The sequence below is a fragment of the Columba livia genome, chromosome 19 (assembly GCF_036013475.1).
Source record: "Columba livia isolate bColLiv1 breed racing homer chromosome 19, bColLiv1.pat.W.v2, whole genome shotgun sequence".
Lineage (NCBI taxonomy): Eukaryota > Metazoa > Chordata > Aves > Columbiformes > Columbidae > Columba > Columba livia.
Window position 1 is genome coordinate 5,801,711 of NC_088620.1, and position 18,335 is coordinate 5,820,045.

Below are 18,335 nucleotides of genomic sequence, written 5' to 3' on the forward strand. Positions count from 1 at the left end.
TAATAGTAAATATCTTTAGCTTTGCAGATACTCTGTGGCTAATGTGTTGCTCAGGGGTCAGCCTGTGTCTTAAGGATTAATTTGAGTCACGAGCTGGAATAAGAAATGTTTGAAAACACAGCTGTTGTGCTGAGATAAAGTGCTGTTCAGAGGGGTTTGTGAGCTGTTCATAGGATGCGGCCTGTATGAAGATGTGAACCATCAGTGCAATGATCAGAAGAGTTGTGTCAAAGGTACCTACACCCCCAGATTGTCTTGGGATTCTCCTGATGCGTTGTGCCATGGCGAGCTTGATCTGGATGTGTGTGGATGGTGCGTGATCCACTGTAAGACCTGACAGATGAAATGAAGATAGTTCTAAGCTTAAGTAGGAGCAGGTCTGAACTGTGTAATCAGATAGTAAAATCCATAGAGGCAGGAAGTGTAATTGTTGCTGTGTATTGGCATAGTGCTTTGTGCGGCACCGTTCTGATTGCATTGCTGTCCCTGGGCACCACCAGAATGCAGGAAATAACAAATATTGGATTAAATAAACAAACAAAACCCAAACGAGCAGTGTGAAATAGTGGGGGCTGTGTGAGTCTTAATTTTCTGAAACAAATATATTTCAAACTAGGGATTAATCACATCCCTTATTACCCTGTTTGTCTGTATATTTTTAATAAGAAATCAAATTGAAATTAAATGATCAGATGGTGGTGTTCCCTGTTCTGTTCTTTGGAGCTGCTTTTATGTCTTCATAAGCTGCTGGTTTTGCTTTTTAATTGAGACTTTACCTTCTCTAGTGCATTCTAATCCAAGAATCTCGAAGGACTGCCAAACAAGCTGCAAGGATGCTGTATTGGTATATCTAGACTAAGCCTAGATTTGTATTTCGAAGCCCTCTATGAATGGCTTTGCAAGCCTTCCAGCCAAAACATAGGCAGTGTCTATGTGCAGTGCAGAGGAGGTGGCCAACAGAGGTGCTCTTCCACTTGAACTTGGTGGCAGGAGGGAATGCATGATGCTCATGCTTGTGGTGGAAGAGGATCCATTGAGAAGCAGTTGAAGTCTGGGCTGATATTTAGTGATGCCAGTAGTATGTAACCTTCCTTCATGGTTAGGAAATCACGGTCGCCCTTAGAGAATGTAGGATCATAGAGAGGTTACCTACAAATGCTATATTGCTGGAATTAAATGCCATTTAGAGTGCAAACTTAGAACAGTGAGCTAACCCCTTCTCACAAAGCACGAAGGGACAGGCTTGCTCATGCAATCACTTCTCTCTTGTGTTTATCAGGTTTGAGAGCATTAACTCTAACAAAGCAAGCGAGCCAGGCACAATATGCCCATAATGAGAGCTGAGATGCTAGGGTGTCTGACTTAAATTTAAAGAACTAGTAGGGAAACCCCAAGTCCCCAGTGCTCTGGTTATAAATGTACTGTTGCGTGACATCAAGATTTCCTTAATGTGTTTCTGATGTGTTTGGATTTTGGTTTAATATTGCCCTACAGTAGCTGCTAGATTGTTTTCCGTCCCTCAAATATTTTTTTTACTATTGCATTACTAATGCAGCTTTCAGGCCAAATCTGTACTTTAATGCAGCTCTGCATACGAAAATAGAAATCGGAGTGGAAGGGATGATGTGCTTGGCTTTGCCCTGAGGTGGCTGTTTGGGAACATGTGTAAGCACTTCAGAAGTGAGCAATGCAAAAATATAACAATAAATGCCTTTTCAGGTCACTTCCCTGCCTGAACTTTTTCATCCTGAGACCCACCAGGATTTACATCCTTACTTCTCTTTGTCTTGGTTTAGAAGAGAAGATCTATCACTGGTCAGACCAGTAATTTACTAAGCTCAATGGTATCTCTATGGCAGTAGTTAAAATATGTGTGAAATATGTATAAATAAGTCTTCCAATAACCGATGGTTTGGAGCATATAGCTGATCTGAGCCTAGTTTTCCAACTGTGATAAAATACCTGGAATTGCATTGCTAGAACTGATCCCTCAGTATATTGATAGGGAATTTTGAGTGTGGTATTCTTGCTTAAAAGCATAGGAAATCAAATCCAAAGTTGTGCTGCTTCTGCATGTTAAAGGAACAAATTATTGATTTAGGTGACTAAACTTGGCTAATGGATTTGTTTTGTCTTTTATGAGGATTTAGTGTTTTTTCCCTTGGATTATCCCAGGAGATACTTCAGTTAACACAGTAAATGAGCTGGTTTTTAATAATGCTAGAAACCAGATGCTATATAGGTTTTCCGTCTGCCTTTGTCCTGAGGTTTTGCTTTAATAGCTATGACAAGGACAGCTGAGGAATCAGAATTTTGGCCGAAGCAGAAAGCTTCAGGAAAACATGGAGCACAAGATGAGTGGAATCTTGATTCTTAGAGAGCTCAGGCTTTTGTGAATGCAAGTGGTGCTTTTCCTGGCATAAAGTAGGATTTGATACTACAAGTTGGAGATCAATAGCTAGAATATTGTCTGTGTGCTCAAAGGGGAATCTATAGTAATAAGGTACCATTTTCTTGGGTACAAGAAGTTCAAATCAAGTCAGTGCAGCTCAGATGGGTATTTTTTAATGCTAAAAACTGATTCTATGTTAGGACTCTTTCTCCTATTGACCACAGACATCTATAGGAATGGAGCTGAGACAGCAGAAAGCTGTTGGAATGATGCAATGACTCAGATTCCAGGGTCAATCCCACTGGAATGGAAAAGAACTAGAGCTGCGTTATTTGAAAAACAAATGAAAGGCAAACCTTGGTTAACTCTCTATACTTCCGAAAAGTCTGAAATAATGAGAGTGGGTTACAGGCTTGTTTTAACTGGTGGAGTTGTGCCAGAAGCCCCCATTGCTCCAGACTTAGTAATTTACAGGAGGTATTTTTATTTGAGGTGTTAGACTGTAGGATGCCTCCTTACTCTGTTCACTTGAAACTCCTCTGCAGTTTTCAATATTATCAAGTTATACTGACAGCCCCACGGATGGAGAATTACTTCTGTAGCTGAGGAAAAGGAAATAAAGAGAAGTAGAAGAACTTGCATGGAATTACACAGGAAATCAGTGGAAACCAGGAGCTGAAATCAAACTTCTCAAGTCCCTGTCTGTGTTTAAAAAAGTGCTAATTTCTCATTTTGAATTCCTTTCTCAGTGTTAAGCTCACGCAGGACTAAGCAAGACACTCAAAATGGAGAGCCCTGCATTTCTCATTCACCAGAATACTTAGTCACTGCTGAATTAGCAGAATTATTCATTGCCATAGCTGTCAAGGGAGGGAAGGTGGTGTTCTAGAATCCCAGCAATGTAAGTGGGACTTATTTTAACAAAGACAATTATATTGATGCTGTAGGAACCATGTTTTGAAGCGATGCTTCTCCCACTGGGCAAGGAAGCCATCAGTGGTATTTTCAGAAATGCTCAGTGAACAGCTGAGCGCTTGAAAACCAGGAGTACTTGAAAACCAGGCCACAAACCGGCAAGGTCATGGGTAGATACAGCAAACTCACCCCAATTTGCTCAAAGGACTTGGATTTGGAAAAAGGAAAAGCAAAGGAGAGCTTGTGGGCTGTGGCTGCTATGTCAGCGTTTGGAGGAGGACAGTGAAAGGCTTCCTGCCTTTGAAATGACTTGAAGTACACACAGATTCAGGGTTGTTGTGAGTATAGAAGGAATCTGTTGCTGCTTTTGCCTTGGCAATACTTTTGTCCTGAGTAGTTAACCAAGAGAAACCCTGGGTGGAGATGAACCTTTGCTGTTTATTCTTTCAGCTGTATCATATGGTGCTTGCACGCTGGAACAACGTGGTGTCTTCACAAACCCCAAAGTACAAGGTGTGGGTGATTTTGTTGTAGTTTGGGTTATTGTACTCTGTCAAAAGGAGGCACACTGCTTTTTGGGATCTGCTTCAACTTATTTTCTTTCTGATGAAAGATGTTATTTTTTCCGAAGTACAGACAGCTGTATTGAATAGACTTGTTAGCTTGGAACTTCAGCTGAAGGAGCTGTAGCTGTTGCAGACAGGATTAGATGTGCTGCATCTGTGGGCTTCTTCAGAACAACACGCTCTTCTCCTGCTTGAGAAGGAGCACTTGGATTTTTGTGCCTTAAACCTTTTTGCGCCCATGGCTGGGGCTCCCTGTTAGAATCGGCGCAAGCTTGCAGGAGCGGAAAAGCCGTGCAAAGGGAAGGAAACAATCATTCACTCATCTGAAACTTCCTGCTGCCTTTCAGGGACTTTCTGCCACGTGGATCTGGCATCGTGACCAGGCGCCCGCTCGTCCTGCAGCTGGTGAACTCCAGCACAGGTACGTGAGCCTTCCCCGCGTGTCCGGCCGGGTCGCTGTCTCAGTCAGGAACTGTCTGATTTGATCAGTGGCGCTGTTCAGTGTGGAAAAAAGAAATAAGGATTTTCCCCAATAAAAACGACCTGCAGCTGGTTTTCAGTTCTACCTGTTTAACATCTGATGCATTAAGTGTTCAGAAGCAAAATACTTAGTTTTTTTAATTTCTTAGGCAAGGCTCCATGCATACACTTACCACTATTTTCCTTCGCCTGTGCAGCTGTGACTCTTAGGAGTGGCTGAGATCTGAAAGCCAGATGGCTGTGCCGATAGCCTAATAGAAATAAGGGGGCAAGATAATTTAATGCACTGAAAACCCAGTGTGAGGGCTTTGGGATCTGGGGAAGACTGGAGATCTGTGGCTGGCCTTGTGGGCGGTTAACTGCTTTTGCTACTTGTGGGATATTTTCGTTACCATTCCTGTTAATACAAGTTAAGATTTCATCCAGGAGTTGGCAAGTGAATGTTTGAAGGTTTTCTTCCTCCCTTGTCAGGTCAATGTGATCTGTCCATGTCAGCTTTCTCATCTACAATAAGGAGACAATTTGACTTTTAAGAGGCTTTTAAAATTGAAACAGGGTTCTTAGATTGGTTAACCTACTCAAAGACTGGCATGCAAACCCCAACCATCGACCAGTTCAAAACCATGTCAAGAGAAGTTGTGGGTTTTGTTTCTCCTTGAGACTCTTGAGTCTTTTCTCACTATGTAATAAGACTTATTTACCCCCAAGAACTAAACACCACTAGTCCAGGTTCTCCTGAGTACCAGGGGATCTCCCAGTGCAGCTGCAGGTGTCACTGCTGCAGGCAGGTGCTTGCTAAGTTTGAGTATCAACAGAAAAGGTCCTGGATTATGACTTGAATGAAGACAAGTGAGGATGCCACCTCTGCTGAGACAGAAGCTGGATTGTGCAGACATTTGGCTCAATTGAATTCTCTTAGATGTTAATCAAGATAATGTGACTGCAGTAACTCCTATGCCAGGGTCCCAGTGGGAAAGGCCCTTGCCAGACTTCATCTGGGGCTATTTTGTTTTGCCTTGGGACATGTTTTTGTTAAACTTTTGAGTGTTGTTCTGATTTCATTGACTATTTCTGGCTCTGCTTCTTTTTAAATAGAATATGGCGAGTTCCTACACTGCAAAGGAAAGAAATTCACTGATTTTGAGGAGGTCCGTTTGGAGATTGAGGCTGAAACGGATCGTGTTACTGGCTCCAACAAAGGAATTTCCCCTGTGCCCATCAATCTTAGAGTCTACTCTCCCCATGGTGAGTCCTGGTGCAGCACCTGAGTCAGGAGATAGATGAGGCAATTTGCTGCTTTGTCATGGAGCAAAGACACAAAACACATGACATGGGGTGTGCTTGGTTTTGATTTTAATCTCTGTGCCTTTAGCCATACTGCTAAAATGGGTTTATCCTTGAAAAAGGGTGGTGGGACTGAGCTCCTCAATATGGGGGCCAACTCTCAATGAGTAGGACCCATACTTCTGACTCTCCAGTCCTTGTGATGATGTGAACAAATGTGCTGTCATCCCTTCCTTTTCAGTGTAGCATATGTGGAAGGACTTGGAGAGGACAGTTTCCCTGATCAGTGTGAAAACAAGTAATTTGAAGTGAAGGATGATGAGATCATTGTCAACTAGCAACTAGGTTTTAAGTATAAAAGGAACCATAAGGCTCCATGTGTGCATCTGTTATACATATTATATTGTGGAGACACTAAAGCTGCAGGTGGTACTTAGAGACCAGGACATTCTTACATCAACACTCCCTTGTGCTATCTCCTGTTTCCCATGTCTAGTCCTGAACCTGACCTTGGTGGATCTACCGGGAATGACAAAAGTCCCAGTAGGGGACCAGCCCCCTGACATCGAGTTTCAGATCAGAGATATGCTCATGCAGTTCGTCACCAAAGAGAATTGCCTCATCCTGGCGGTGTCCCCAGCCAACTCTGATTTGGCCAATTCTGATGCCCTGAAGATTGCAAAGGAGGTGGATCCTCAAGGTAAATCTCTCTTAATTTAGCATGACATTGTTAGACAGTGGCCTGGTTTTTCTTTTACCCATTTCTGAAGAGGTTAAGAATTTCCTTTCATTTAGTAATCTGTGTTCTACCTGGAGAAAAGCAGTGAAATCTTCACTAAGATCCCTCTCTGTGGCGTAGTGTGTGCATGTTTCAGCAGAATATACCTGAGAACTGAACTCTTATTGTCTCTTGTGCTCTCATGGCCTTATGGACATGATGGGAACTGTAATGTTTGAGTTCAGGAGCCCTTGAGTAGCCAAGCTGGGCAATCTGTAAGCTCTGAACAGAGGAAAATATTATATGAGTTGTTTGCTTGATCAAGTATATTTGTGTGGGTTTTTATAGGGCAACGCACTATTGGAGTCATCACTAAGCTGGATCTTATGGATGAGGGAACTGATGCACGAGATGTATTGGAAAATAAATTACTTCCCCTTCGTAGAGGTATGTTTCCTTGTGCTTTGTCCATGATCTCCGTCCTCTGTTTTCCCTGTGCGAGGTGTCCTGGCCTCATCCCCTTCCTCCCGAGCATCCTCTTCCTGCAGCATCTGCTACAGCTTGTGGTTAAACCATCTCTGTTCTGAGCTGCAGCTGAGGAAAGCTGTGGAACTGGGATCAGTCACACCGTTACTAGGAACCTTTTTAGGCATTTGTACCTTGATGTGTATGTAATCCTAGCAGCAGCATAGCCTTATTTTCTTTCCATCTTTTAATAAGGCAAGCTGCCAAAACAGAACTCCTGTCTAAAAGACCCCCCTCATCTTGTCTGCATGTGATTGCCATAGCGCACCAGATTAAATAACTTTGGACTGTGATACATGCTGTCTGTAGCCCTAACGAAGTACCTGTCCTAAGGACTTTAACATAAATGAATGAGACTAGACTATGCTTTGTGATTGGGGGAACAGTCATAAATAAACTAATTCTTAGCTGCTTAGTGACTTTTGTCCTGCATGCCAAAATATCAGAACCTGGGTCATTCGGAAGAAATTCTTATTATTAACTCTTCCAGCTGTTTCTTTATAATGTGTTGCCACTAGAACTCCCCTTTTGCAGTGCTGCCAGCCGGTAACTTATTGTTCTGAGTCCTGTTGACATTCTCATCCTCACAACCATCTGATCCCTAACCCGGCTCTTACAGGTTACATTGGTGTAGTCAACAGAAGTCAGAAGGACATTGATGGCAAGAAGGACATTCAGCAAGCATTGGCTGCAGAGAGAAAATTCTTTCTCTCCCACCCAGCCTACAGACACATGGCTGATCGCATGGGAACCCCCTACCTGCAGAAAGTATTGAACCAGGTACTGTCAACAGTTAAAATCTGCTGCCTATGACATTGCAGGAGTGGCTGTCCTGGTCATTAGGTCTTTTTGGAGATGGAAGAATACAGGAAAAGCTAAAACTTGTGGTCAAGAAACTGATAAAGACTTAAACTGTTTTGCCACAGTGAAACTTGTGAAGATTGACTCTTCCTCCTCTGTGTCACAAAACACATTTTGGTGCCAAGTCCCATGAAGTGTGCCTGATTTGTATAATACTGATACAGTGAAAGACATTAAGGCCAGTAGTGGAGCTTACACACCAAAGGCAGAGCACTGCTTTATCCTCTCAGTGACACTGCTGCAAAATCAATAGTTGGTTTGTGGCATTTACACTATCAGAATGCAAGGTTAAGCTAAAAGATACCTTCTGAATTGCTGGTGGTCTCTGTACCTATCACTAAGCTGCAAAGATTGATTAAAATGTGATGCTGGTAGTTGTTTTCCCATCTATTAAGACTGTTTTATCTCTTGTCTTATACAGCAGCAACTTATTGTTGCTTCCATCTCTGCTCCCTTGAAATTCTCAAGTGAAGAATGGCTTTGTCCTTTTTCTCCCTTATTTAAATAGTAATCTTTAAACTGGAGATTTCTATAGCTGTTCTCTGGAAATCCTCTTATTAGAGCCTCATCAGTGGTTTTGGCTCCTTCCACCTTGCTTTGTCAACCTTGTTGTTGAAAAAGGGCTTAACCACCACCTTGGGTGTCGATGGTGTGCTAATCTGAAGACTGAATGGCCTTTACCCTGGTGTAATAGAAAATGCTAACACTTGTATGTGAAGCTTACTCTTGGGCTGGAGACAGCAGGCTTGTATGAATGGCAGCTTTGTACCAGATTAGAAGGTAAAATGAAGGTCAAGAATAGAAAGGTGCGATAGATAGGAGCTGGGGAGGTAGGATGCACCCGGCTCATAACTGGTATCTGTCCCGGGACAGACTTTTTATTAGGACCGCTCAGAAGGATTGATCACAGAAGAGAGGAGCATTCCTCTTTATTTTGTGGTATGGAGGAAGCAAACTCTTCCCAGTAACCAACTAGATGCTTATTATCATCTTAAACCTTCTTCTTGTGCAGCAATTGACCAACCACATCCGTGACACCCTGCCCGGGCTGCGGAACAAGCTCCAAAGCCAGCTTCTCTCCATCGAGAAGGAGGTGGAGGAGTACAAGAGCTTTCGTCCTGATGACCCTGCTCGCAAAACCAAAGCTCTGCTTCAGTAAGTGGCCTCAGCTGCATGTTGTTCCCTGGAGATGACTGCTCAGCTATGACTCCTGCTTCATGCCTTTTTGTTTTCTGTCAGGATGGTCCAGCAGTTTGCTGTGGACTTTGAGAAACACATTGAAGGTTCTGGAGACCAAATTGATACCTATGAGCTGTCAGGAGGAGCCAGGATTAACCGCATCTTCCATGAGCGTTTCCCCTTTGAACTGGTGAAGGTACTGCTGAGATACACTTTGTCTTCTTGCTTGTTGTCTGTTGCCTCTTCTCTCTCCTTACTCCTCTTGGTATCTTTCCATCATCTGTCTTTCCCTTTGAATAGTTTGTTACATGTTTTTTCTTTTATCACAGAATCACACCTTTTTACTTATTTTCTCTTTTCTTGGAGCCTTCCCATAGTACTGCCCTTTCCCTCAGTCCTTGTCCTCTTGACAGAGCTTAAATTTCTCTTAGCTAAATGACAGTATTTCTATGGCGTAATTCCTAAATGCTAAATTAAATATGCAAAATAACTTGTCCAGGATGTCTGCATTGGCAATAGGAGCTTTATGGCAGGACTCTGTATGCCACACTTGGGCTAACATCTCATGATAGTGCGGGCATGGGACCTTTTCTGTGTAAAACATGCTGTTGTGTGTCCTGGGGTTGTGCAAATAAAGTATCAGACAGTTTCTGATAAAATCCTTTCTTGGTGCAGATGGAGTTTGATGAGAAGGAGCTGCGGCGAGAGATTAGCTATGCCATCAAGAACATCCATGGTATCAGGCACGTATCTCACACTAGGCAGACCATTGGCTTCGTAACCTTGTAAATACCTTTAGACCTTCCGAATGGAGTTGAAGACTTCAGAGGTACGGTAGGTCAGCCGAAGGGGAGGGTTGACCACACACTGGTGGCTTGAATCTGGGAGCAGGGACAATCATCCAAGCCAGTTTTCTCTTCCTGGGTGAGAGTCACAGAAGCCTGAAAGGTAAAACTACCTTGGTGACTAGACATTCTCTTCCTCCTTCTTGTATCTTGGCAAAAGAAAGGATAGGAAGAAGGATGCAAGCCCATACTACTCCTTCATTTAGCTACAACTAAAATGCTAGCTTTCACTTTCTGCCTCCATGCTAACCAACCGTTAGTTGTTCAAAACAGCTGTTGGTGCTGAGCACCTCTTCCTGTAGAGATCTGAGGGAGCCTTGGGGTGCCCATCACCAGGATCAGTGTCCTCAGGGTGTGGTGAGCAAATACTAGTGTTCCCCCCAGCAGAGGTTCACTGTAATTGCAGCCTTGAGACCCTGAGTCATGCTGCTTCTGGGAAGGTGAGCAGGTCCTGGTGCCCATCAAAGCCCTTCCTGCACACTGGGGTGTGAACAAATACTGGCCTAGATGTATTTTGATTCCTTTCTTTTGCTCAGTCACTAGCTGAGCTTGACAAAGGGGTATCAAATGTTAGTGTCCTAATCATTGTGAGAATATTTTAGAAAAGGCCTCCCATCTCCTGTACAACTCTAAGGTCAGCCCCTGCCCTCCTTAGGTCTGGTGGTTGAGGTGAAATGGAGGCCTGGCCATGGACATCCAGCTGGGATCCACTTTGTCCTCAGCACCTCCTTCCTGGAAGGTGCCAAGTGTCCCCTGTTTTCCATGGACTCCAGTCAGGGTCCATCTGGGGGACATGACACCCCCAGCCCCATGTGCTGGGTTTCAGTGATGGTGACACCTGCTCCAAGATGTGTGTATAATGCTGTAACATTCTCCTTGCCCCTTCTCCCCCTCCTGCCTTGTCTTATCCCCACCCTGGGTGTTTAGAACCGGTCTCTTCACACCCGACATGGCCTTTGAGACCATTGTGAAAAAGCAGGTGAAGAAGATTAAAGAACCGTGCCTGAAATGCGTGGACATGGTCATTTCGGAGTTAATCAATACCGTTAGACAGTGCACCAAGAAGGTAACCAGAGGTGGCATGGAGCTGGCACCTTCCACCCGCTCGCTGGCTGCAGCGCAGCATTGTGACCTGGGCAGGGACTTTGCCTGCAGCCACACTCGGTGTTTCTCACACCTCCTCAGCATGACTAGACCTGAGCGGTACCAGCCTGGGGCCATCCAGCCAACAAGCCAAACAGGAAGGGAATTGCAGTGGGACATGAGCTGTGGCCCTGCTCCCTGAATGTGTTAGAGATGGGGGGTGCTGGAGATGTCCCTGCCACCCCTCTGCCTGTAGCACAACTCCTGATTCCTTCTAAAACTTAGAGCATTTCTTACACAGCCACATTTTACCTCAAATTTAATATACGGGTTTATTTTCTAAGTGAGAAACTGGGTTTTAAATTTTGTCCCCTCTGTTCTTGTAGAAGTGAGAGGGTTAATTCCAAATTCACCTTTGGGCGCTTCTGGGGGTGTGTATGAACTTCAGAGGCTGCAGCAGTTATAGCTGTGGGCTGTATTGCAGGGAGATGTTCCTGTGGTGTTTGGCTTGTTTCTGGCTGGCTTGGTCAATACCCTGTTCTGGAGGAGCAGCACATGGCTGAGAAGAAGCAAGTTAGAAATGTCCCTCAACCTCTGGGTCCTCCCCCTCTCTGAGAGAGGGGTTCAGGTTTTGCCCTTTGGGGTCCACACTGGTATTTGTTGGGGAGGAAGCCTGCCTTGATTCTGCCCTTTGGATATAGCAGATTTTTTTCTGGGGTTGGGGTTGAAAGATGGCAAGAAAAGGTGACTTGTGCTGTTCCTCTCAGCCATGGCTTGCTGCTTCAGGCAGGGCTGGGTGCTGGTGAAAGACACCTCAGTTAGGATGGTGGGATGGGTGCTGGAGACTGGAATCACCACTGGCTCTTCAGGTGCAGGTAAATGGGCGTTGAAGGTGGTGTTTGGAGAGTCTGATGCCCTGTCTCTGCAAGGGTGGGGAGAGGTGCCCAAGTGGTGACACTTGCCATCGCTTGCAGAAAAGCCTAATCCTTGGGGCCAAGAGCCTCTGTTGAAGAGCTCAGACATGCAGACACCTGCTTTGCCCCCCAGGACAGACTGGGAAAGCAAAGTGGATGCAGTGAGAGGTTGCTCAGGTTTCTAGAGTGCTGGAGGAGCTTCCTTTTTCTGTCCTGCTGTCCTCTCTTGGGCTGTGTGACTGTGGGGAGCACCCAGAAAATTGCCATTAGAGCCTGGGGACAGGTAAGCACAGGCCCTCGGGCTGCCAAGTATCCAGAGTTGCCTGCTAACTGGATCAGAAGGGCCCTTGTTTTTCATGCCCTCTGAAGCTTCTCGTGATTTGTTCTCCATCCTTCAGTTGCTATTCAAAAATCTTCATTCATTCTTTCTCTTTGCATCATTCCTTCCATTTCCCACTTCTTTCTTCTTTGTTTCTTTTTCCTTTGTCTTCTAGTGGCAATTTCAGAGTAGACCATCTGTTCTGACAGTGGTGGGTTCAGCAGGGTAGGAAATAAGGAAGATGAGGGGAAACATCACACATTTAAAGCATTCCATTTTAACTTAGGTCCTACTGCTTGGAACTTGATGGTTGACTTCAGTGCTAGTTGTTCTGTGTGTGCTCTAATAGCCATGGTCACAATTTTGTATCTAATAAATTGTCATTTGGGTGATACTTGAGTGCTGGAAGGGCTGATTTATTTATTTTATTTGTGCAGGGCCACCCCAGTCTGGTGGGGAAAGAGTGTTTATTGAGTTTAGCAGGGCAACCACATTAATAGGAAACTTATGCTGAGCAATAGGATGTGAATTTACCTCTGGAAGTGCCCTTGCTTTACTTCAAAGGGACATTGTTGGCACCTTGAGAGAGACCCTTGGGTGAAGCTGAATCCTGTAACATATTGCAACTCTTTGCTGCTTAAAAGGCAGACTAGTTTTAGGTCCTATAATGTGTTGAAGAGTGTTTAATACTGGTGTTGCTTGAGGTCGTGCAGGTGTTATCCATGGAGATGTGAAAGGGGAGATCTGGCTTAAATGAGGTGGTGGTTATTTTTAGCTAGATCTGCCAAAACAGAATGCAAGTGACAGACCTTAGCAAGTCATAGCTTGGTTCTGTTGCTGCAGCTGGAATAAGGAAAACCTGAAGGGGAGATAACTGTGGTGGGAAGGAAAGGGGAATGCCTGAGACAAAGGAAAATGAGATGTGCTGAGCCTCTAAGAAGAGAGGCAGTGGCTCACTGTGGCAAGCAGCTTTGTCTAAAAATCCAAATAAGTTTGCTTTTGGGAAGAGAACTTGATCCCAGGGGGGTTCCATCCATTCATCTTGCTCTCAACAGCTCACCATTTCACTGGCCAAGCTGCTCCTACCTCATTGCCCTTTGCTGCTTCCATTTGCCTGTAGACTCTCCTGATACTTGGCAGTGCACAGGCCCCATAGCAATGCTCACCTGGTTCAGTAAACTAATGGAATGAACCAAAATCTCACTTCTCATTTTGCCTTGTGTTTTCTCTCTTTTCCCTTTTCCTTCCTTCTCTTTCCTCCTCCTTCCTGCTCTTTCTCTGCTTCGCTTCCTCCTTCCTCGTTGCTTCCTCCCGCCCTGCCCTGCCATGCAGAACGGGTCTCTTCACGCCTGACCTCGCTTTTGAAGCCATAGTGAAAAAGCAGGTGCAGAAGTTGAAGGAGCCGAGTCTGAAGTGTGTGGATATGGTAGTGAGTGAGCTCACATCCACCATCAGAAAGTGTAGCGAAAAGGTAAAGAAACAAACAAACAAAAATTGCCAAGAAAGGTCAATGCCCGCCCCCTTCCCACACACGCCAGGAACTTCAGCAAACATAGCGAGACAGAATGGATATAAAGATGTCTAAAGGAGAGCAGCAACCTGCAGGTGTAAGGGCAGTTTAAATGCAGGCCAGGAGAAGTGGGTGTCAGCTGATGGGCTCTTTAGCTGAGAAGTGAGCTGGGATCCGGTGGATTACTCTAGCGTACACTGTTCCTCTGGCTCAGTGGCATTCACCTTGGTGTGGATCAAACCCTTTGCAAGCCCTGTTTGCTGCACCACTGCCTGTGCATTTTGTAACTTCTTACTACTTCTTTTCTGAGACTGCCTTAAAAATCTAGATATACTAGAAACATTTTAAAAGCCAGAACAAGACCTTTCATCCCCACAGCATGAGTGGTCTGCAGGTTTCATCTTGTCTGCAGAGCTGTGTTGAGCAGTAGCATGTACAAAACAACAGTTGATTAAAAGTTCAGGGGTGCAAGATGTTCTGCAAGAAATATTCAGTCAACAGAAGATTGCCGTCCCAGAAAGCATGGGGAAGAGCTTTAGCAGGCATTACACCCTCTGCATCATTCTCCTGCTGATCTCTTGCTCCATGGATGATGCTCAGTGGGGAAGCAGTGTGGATGCTTCCCTGTATGCTGTGAGCCCCAGGCTGGTTTCCCCAGGAGGGGGCACCATATGCCCCTTCAAAAAAAAAAAGGTAAATGTGGCAATTAGTGTTAAACTTCCCAGTGACAGGCCAGAAATGTGTCTGTGGCTCAGCAGAAGTGTGTTATGGAAACTGAGTTGGAAAGGGCTGTTTCATGAGTTTTTAGGACTTGAAAATTACAATTCCCTTCTTCCAGGGTTACAGCCAGACTCATGAACATATACACCTCAAATGGGAAGGAGTGGAAGATAAGAACTGATATGGATTAAGAATGAAGGCAAAGAGCTGAGTAAGGTCTGGTTGTTGTAGGAATGCAGAGCTGACCTCTGCTTGTTCAGGGAACATCTTTGACATGCCCCCAGCTTGGCCAAAGCTATTTCTTGCAGAGTCCTGCTGTTGCCAGGTGTAGTGAGGCACAGGAACTCCTTTCCAGCCTATTTCTTCTGTGGGTTTTTATTTCAATTGCTTACACTGTTCTCTGTGTCTGGCTGGAGATGTCTGCTCTGGGTGGGGAGGGAGAAGGACCGTGAAAACCTCAAGGGTGACGAGTTCCAGTTTCTCTTTGACCGTGTCATTAGAGTGGCTGGATACCCATTTGCTCTGTGGATTTTAATCTGTGATATGGTAGAGGACCCCAGGAGGATGCAACAGAGATAATCCTGTAGGGGAGGTGATAGTAGCAGTGACACTTTAGGAGACTAATGACTCCAGTAAAAGTTGGAGAGGCCAGGCACATGTTAGGGATATGAAATAACTGTCTGAATGAAAATATGTAGCAATAGTGCTGGAAAATAAAAGGAAAGCTTTAGTAATGTGTGAAGGTCTACATGTAGTGAGAAGGTTACTATTGTCTGTATCTCCCTCTGAAAGAGCAGAAGGTAACTGCTGTGGGCCAGTTTAGCATAGCAGCCAGCCTGATACGGGTTTTGATGGTGTAAGGTAGTTACAGCACAGGGGCGTTAGTTAATTTGCAATATTTATCTTGCATGTTATATAGCCTTAACTGCTTGATGTGGACAAAAGCATGTGCTATTAGGGGAGGCATCTGGAAAAGGCTACTTTGGGACTGATGCTAATTGTAAGGTGATACCCAGCCTGCTGGTGGGGACTGATGCTGCCATTCAGATGACAAAACCAAACCTTTAAACTCACTAGAAGTCCTGCAAAGCTTCTTGAAAGGAAGATTGCACAGGCTGACACCTCCTGAATTAGCTTAACAGTCCTGTAGCCTTTGTTTGTTGCTGTCCTGGATTATTGTGCGTTACTGTCTGTGTGCTGTCACAATTATTTCGTTTCACCCCAGATGGTGAAGAAATCTTTGTGCAGTTGATAAAGCTGCATAGATGGAATAATATGAGACTACCAATAAAGAACACAGAAGGCGGCAAACCCATCTGTTGTCTACAGAAATACAGATTTCCTCTATGAAAAGAGACTTGCAGTTGACTATCTCTTCACTGTTAGACAAAGTTGAGGGCTGAAGAGAAGGTGGCCATTTACAGCTGTCATCACTGCCCTGATTCTGAGCTGCTTCCAGTTGGGTAAATGGAGAGTAGCTCCAAAATCAACAGAAAGCTGGTGTAAACCCTTACATTTAGGAGGATAATGCTCTAGCTAGTGATTTTCCAAAAGCAGGAACCTTCTGTGCCAGACTGCACTGCAGCATCTCACAAGTGCAGGGCGGTCTTGCAAGTCAGCAACACTTCAGCTAAGGGTTGATCTTCGGTGTGCTGGCAAGGACTCCTGGAATCCGCAAAGAGGGGAACTAAGGGAACATTGGGATAAATTGGTTTTCAAAGAGGGGCTGTAAGCTTGTGTTTTGATTAAACAGGCAAATGCAGCTAAAACAGGATTGGAAACCCACTTGAGCTGGGATGTGATCCCAGGCTGACAGACTTAACCCCTCAAAGGGTCGCCTGCTCTCCTGTCTTTCAGAGTCATGGCATTTCTGGGTGCTGTTTGTACTGCTGGTGATAACTCCTTGCCCCTCTATGCCCTGTTGCATGTCCCCTGGTGGTGTGACATCCCGTGGCTTGTTTGTCTCCTCTTTCCTCTCCCACCCTTGCTTCCCTGTGCATGCTTGGGCTTGGAAGCTCCTGCATGGGGACTGATGGTGCCAATTTATTTTTGCACAAGATTGTTGCTGAATGACCTGGGTTCTGAAGAAACCACAACTTGTTTTGCACTTTCTGTGCATTTGTACTGGTTGGGAGTGGGGTGGTGGTGGGAAGGTTTGATGTGTTTGTTTGTGTTTGGTTTTGTTTTTAATTTGAAGTGAAGAAGCTGAGACTTGCTTAGAGGTTTTCCAGCTTCCTGTTTTTCTGTTTGACATAACTTGCCCATCTATCCTTTGCCAACCCCCAAAGGAAACAGGAAGCTTTGCCTGTGTGTCTCTGAAGCAACCAGCTGCCTGAACCGTAAAGATCATGGAGAACATCCAGTTTGTGCTTTCAAGACAAGGTGGTGGTGGGGAGCACTAATTCCACTTGTTTTTTCCTGCCTCTGCAGGGTCATTGGCATTCAAAACAAACCACACATTTGAAAATAGTCAGTGTCAAAGCCAGTCCTCAGTTTCAGTTCTAGGCTATTGCAACTCGCTTGACTGCAAGGGTGCTGAGAGGGCTTGGGATGTTTTGTAGTTAGGTGTTGGGAATATTGTTGCTGTTTAGTGTGGGATCTGGCTTCTAGTAGTGATGCTGCACACTTTGAGACAGTTCCTTCTAGTATGTTATAGTGGATTATGTATGCAGAACAAAAGGCTGAACAGTTTAAGGTGTAGCTCTCATGTAAATTGGAAGAACAAAGCAAATGCAGTACAGATCGTAGGCAAATCAGTTTTTTATACACCCCCTTGAGGGGTTATAAAAGACTAATATTAGGAAATGCTGTTTGACATTATAGGCAAATTAGAGGTAATGTTACAAAAAGGGGGGGGGATGATTTCAAAGTCAAGTGAGGAAGAAAGGGTCAGATCCTGGGTCTGGAGGGTTAATTTAACTCAACTGAGCTGGGCCTGACCTGAGAAGCGTATGGTTACTGCTGCTGAAATCACTGGAGGGTTATGAATCCAGGCAAGCAGGTGGGTGCTGTGTGAAACCCAGAGGGCTCTGAGTGCTGATTTTTGGAAGTGTTCCTCAAGTATGAGCTCTGTAGCTATTCTTCTTTTGAACCACAGCTAGTAAAGTACTTCTACTTCTCTGTCCAGGCAGGAAAAGAATCCATCCTCAGTAACATGGCAAAAAGTGATGGGCGATGTTAATACAGACTTCAGCCATGTAATCTTGGCCCAGCACAGGTAGAGAGTAGGTAGAAGGAACTGAATGCCTTAAAAACATGTACCCTTGAGTTGATCAGATCCCCTGTCTCTGCTTGCAGATGTTGATGGAGAGTGCCAGATGCTTTCACTCAGTGCCTCAGCAAATGGGAACTGAATCTTTACTTCCCAGGGAAATTTCCTATAGGATTTAGCAGGTTGTAGCAACAGGCTGTTTACCTGCTTAGCCTACTATAATGAGATACTGAAAATCGAGATAAATTGTTCACTTTAATGGGAAAAACCCAATAAGCAGTGGGGTTGTCAAGAACCTCATGCCAGGAAGAACGTGGTAGGTTTGGGGTAGGTCTCTGGGGCAGAAAGGTTGCTGCAAGACTGAAAATGGCTTTTCTCTGAAGCCCAAGGAAAGAGGGAACAAACTTTGTGCCCAGTGCACCTCCAGGAACCTGGAAAAAATCTGTCTGCAAGTCCAGCTTTCTAGACCTTCCCTTGAAAATACATGATTGCAGGATGGATGTATGCATGTGTACGTGGGGGCTGCTCCCCCTTCACGCCTCCCCTTCCCATGTGCACGTGTTTTCTCTCTGTCCTGCAGCTCAGCCAGTACCCTCATCTGCGTGAGGAGATGGAGAGGATTGTTACTACTCACATCCGTGAAAGAGAAGGCAGGACCAAAGATCAGGTAGGGGATCAGGAGTGTGTGTAAGAGGGGAGATGGGGTGGGGGACACCTGAAGGGACAGTCTAGGCTAGAGACGCCTGACCAAAATGTGTCTGGCTGCAGAGGCTGGTGAGATGATCAATGTACAGGGCTTTGTCTGCCCCTGAC

The 18,335-nt window shown here is 44.9% G+C and overlaps 1 protein-coding gene across 21 annotated transcripts in view; it reads left to right on the forward strand.

Moving 5' to 3' along the window:
* DNM1 (dynamin 1) overlaps positions 1-18,335 on the forward strand; it is a 62,392-nt gene that overhangs the window by 17,646 nt on the left and 26,411 nt on the right. For 17 of the 21 annotated variants that reach the window (XR_010467191.1, XR_010467190.1, XR_010467192.1 and 14 more), the window contains exons 2-11: positions 4,221-4,294; positions 5,449-5,598; positions 6,134-6,337; positions 6,704-6,802; positions 7,500-7,660; positions 8,754-8,896; positions 8,981-9,116; positions 9,596-9,663; positions 10,693-10,831; positions 18,103-18,189. Coding sequence is in view for 13 of the 21 variants with exons in the window: in XM_065035898.1 (XP_064891970.1) it covers positions 4,221-4,294; positions 5,449-5,598; positions 6,134-6,337; positions 6,704-6,802; positions 7,500-7,660; positions 8,754-8,896; positions 8,981-9,116; positions 9,596-9,663; positions 10,693-10,831; positions 18,103-18,189 (1,261 nt within the window). In the remaining 8 variants the exon portion in view is untranslated. Of the gene's footprint in view, positions 1-4,220; positions 4,295-5,448; positions 5,599-6,133; positions 6,338-6,703; positions 6,803-7,499; positions 7,661-8,753; positions 8,897-8,980; positions 9,117-9,595; positions 9,664-10,692; positions 10,832-13,413; positions 13,553-18,102; positions 18,190-18,335 lie in introns of all 21 variants that reach the window. The other 4 variants (XM_065035901.1, XM_065035889.1, XM_065035894.1 and 1 more) reach the window with 1 other exon arrangement.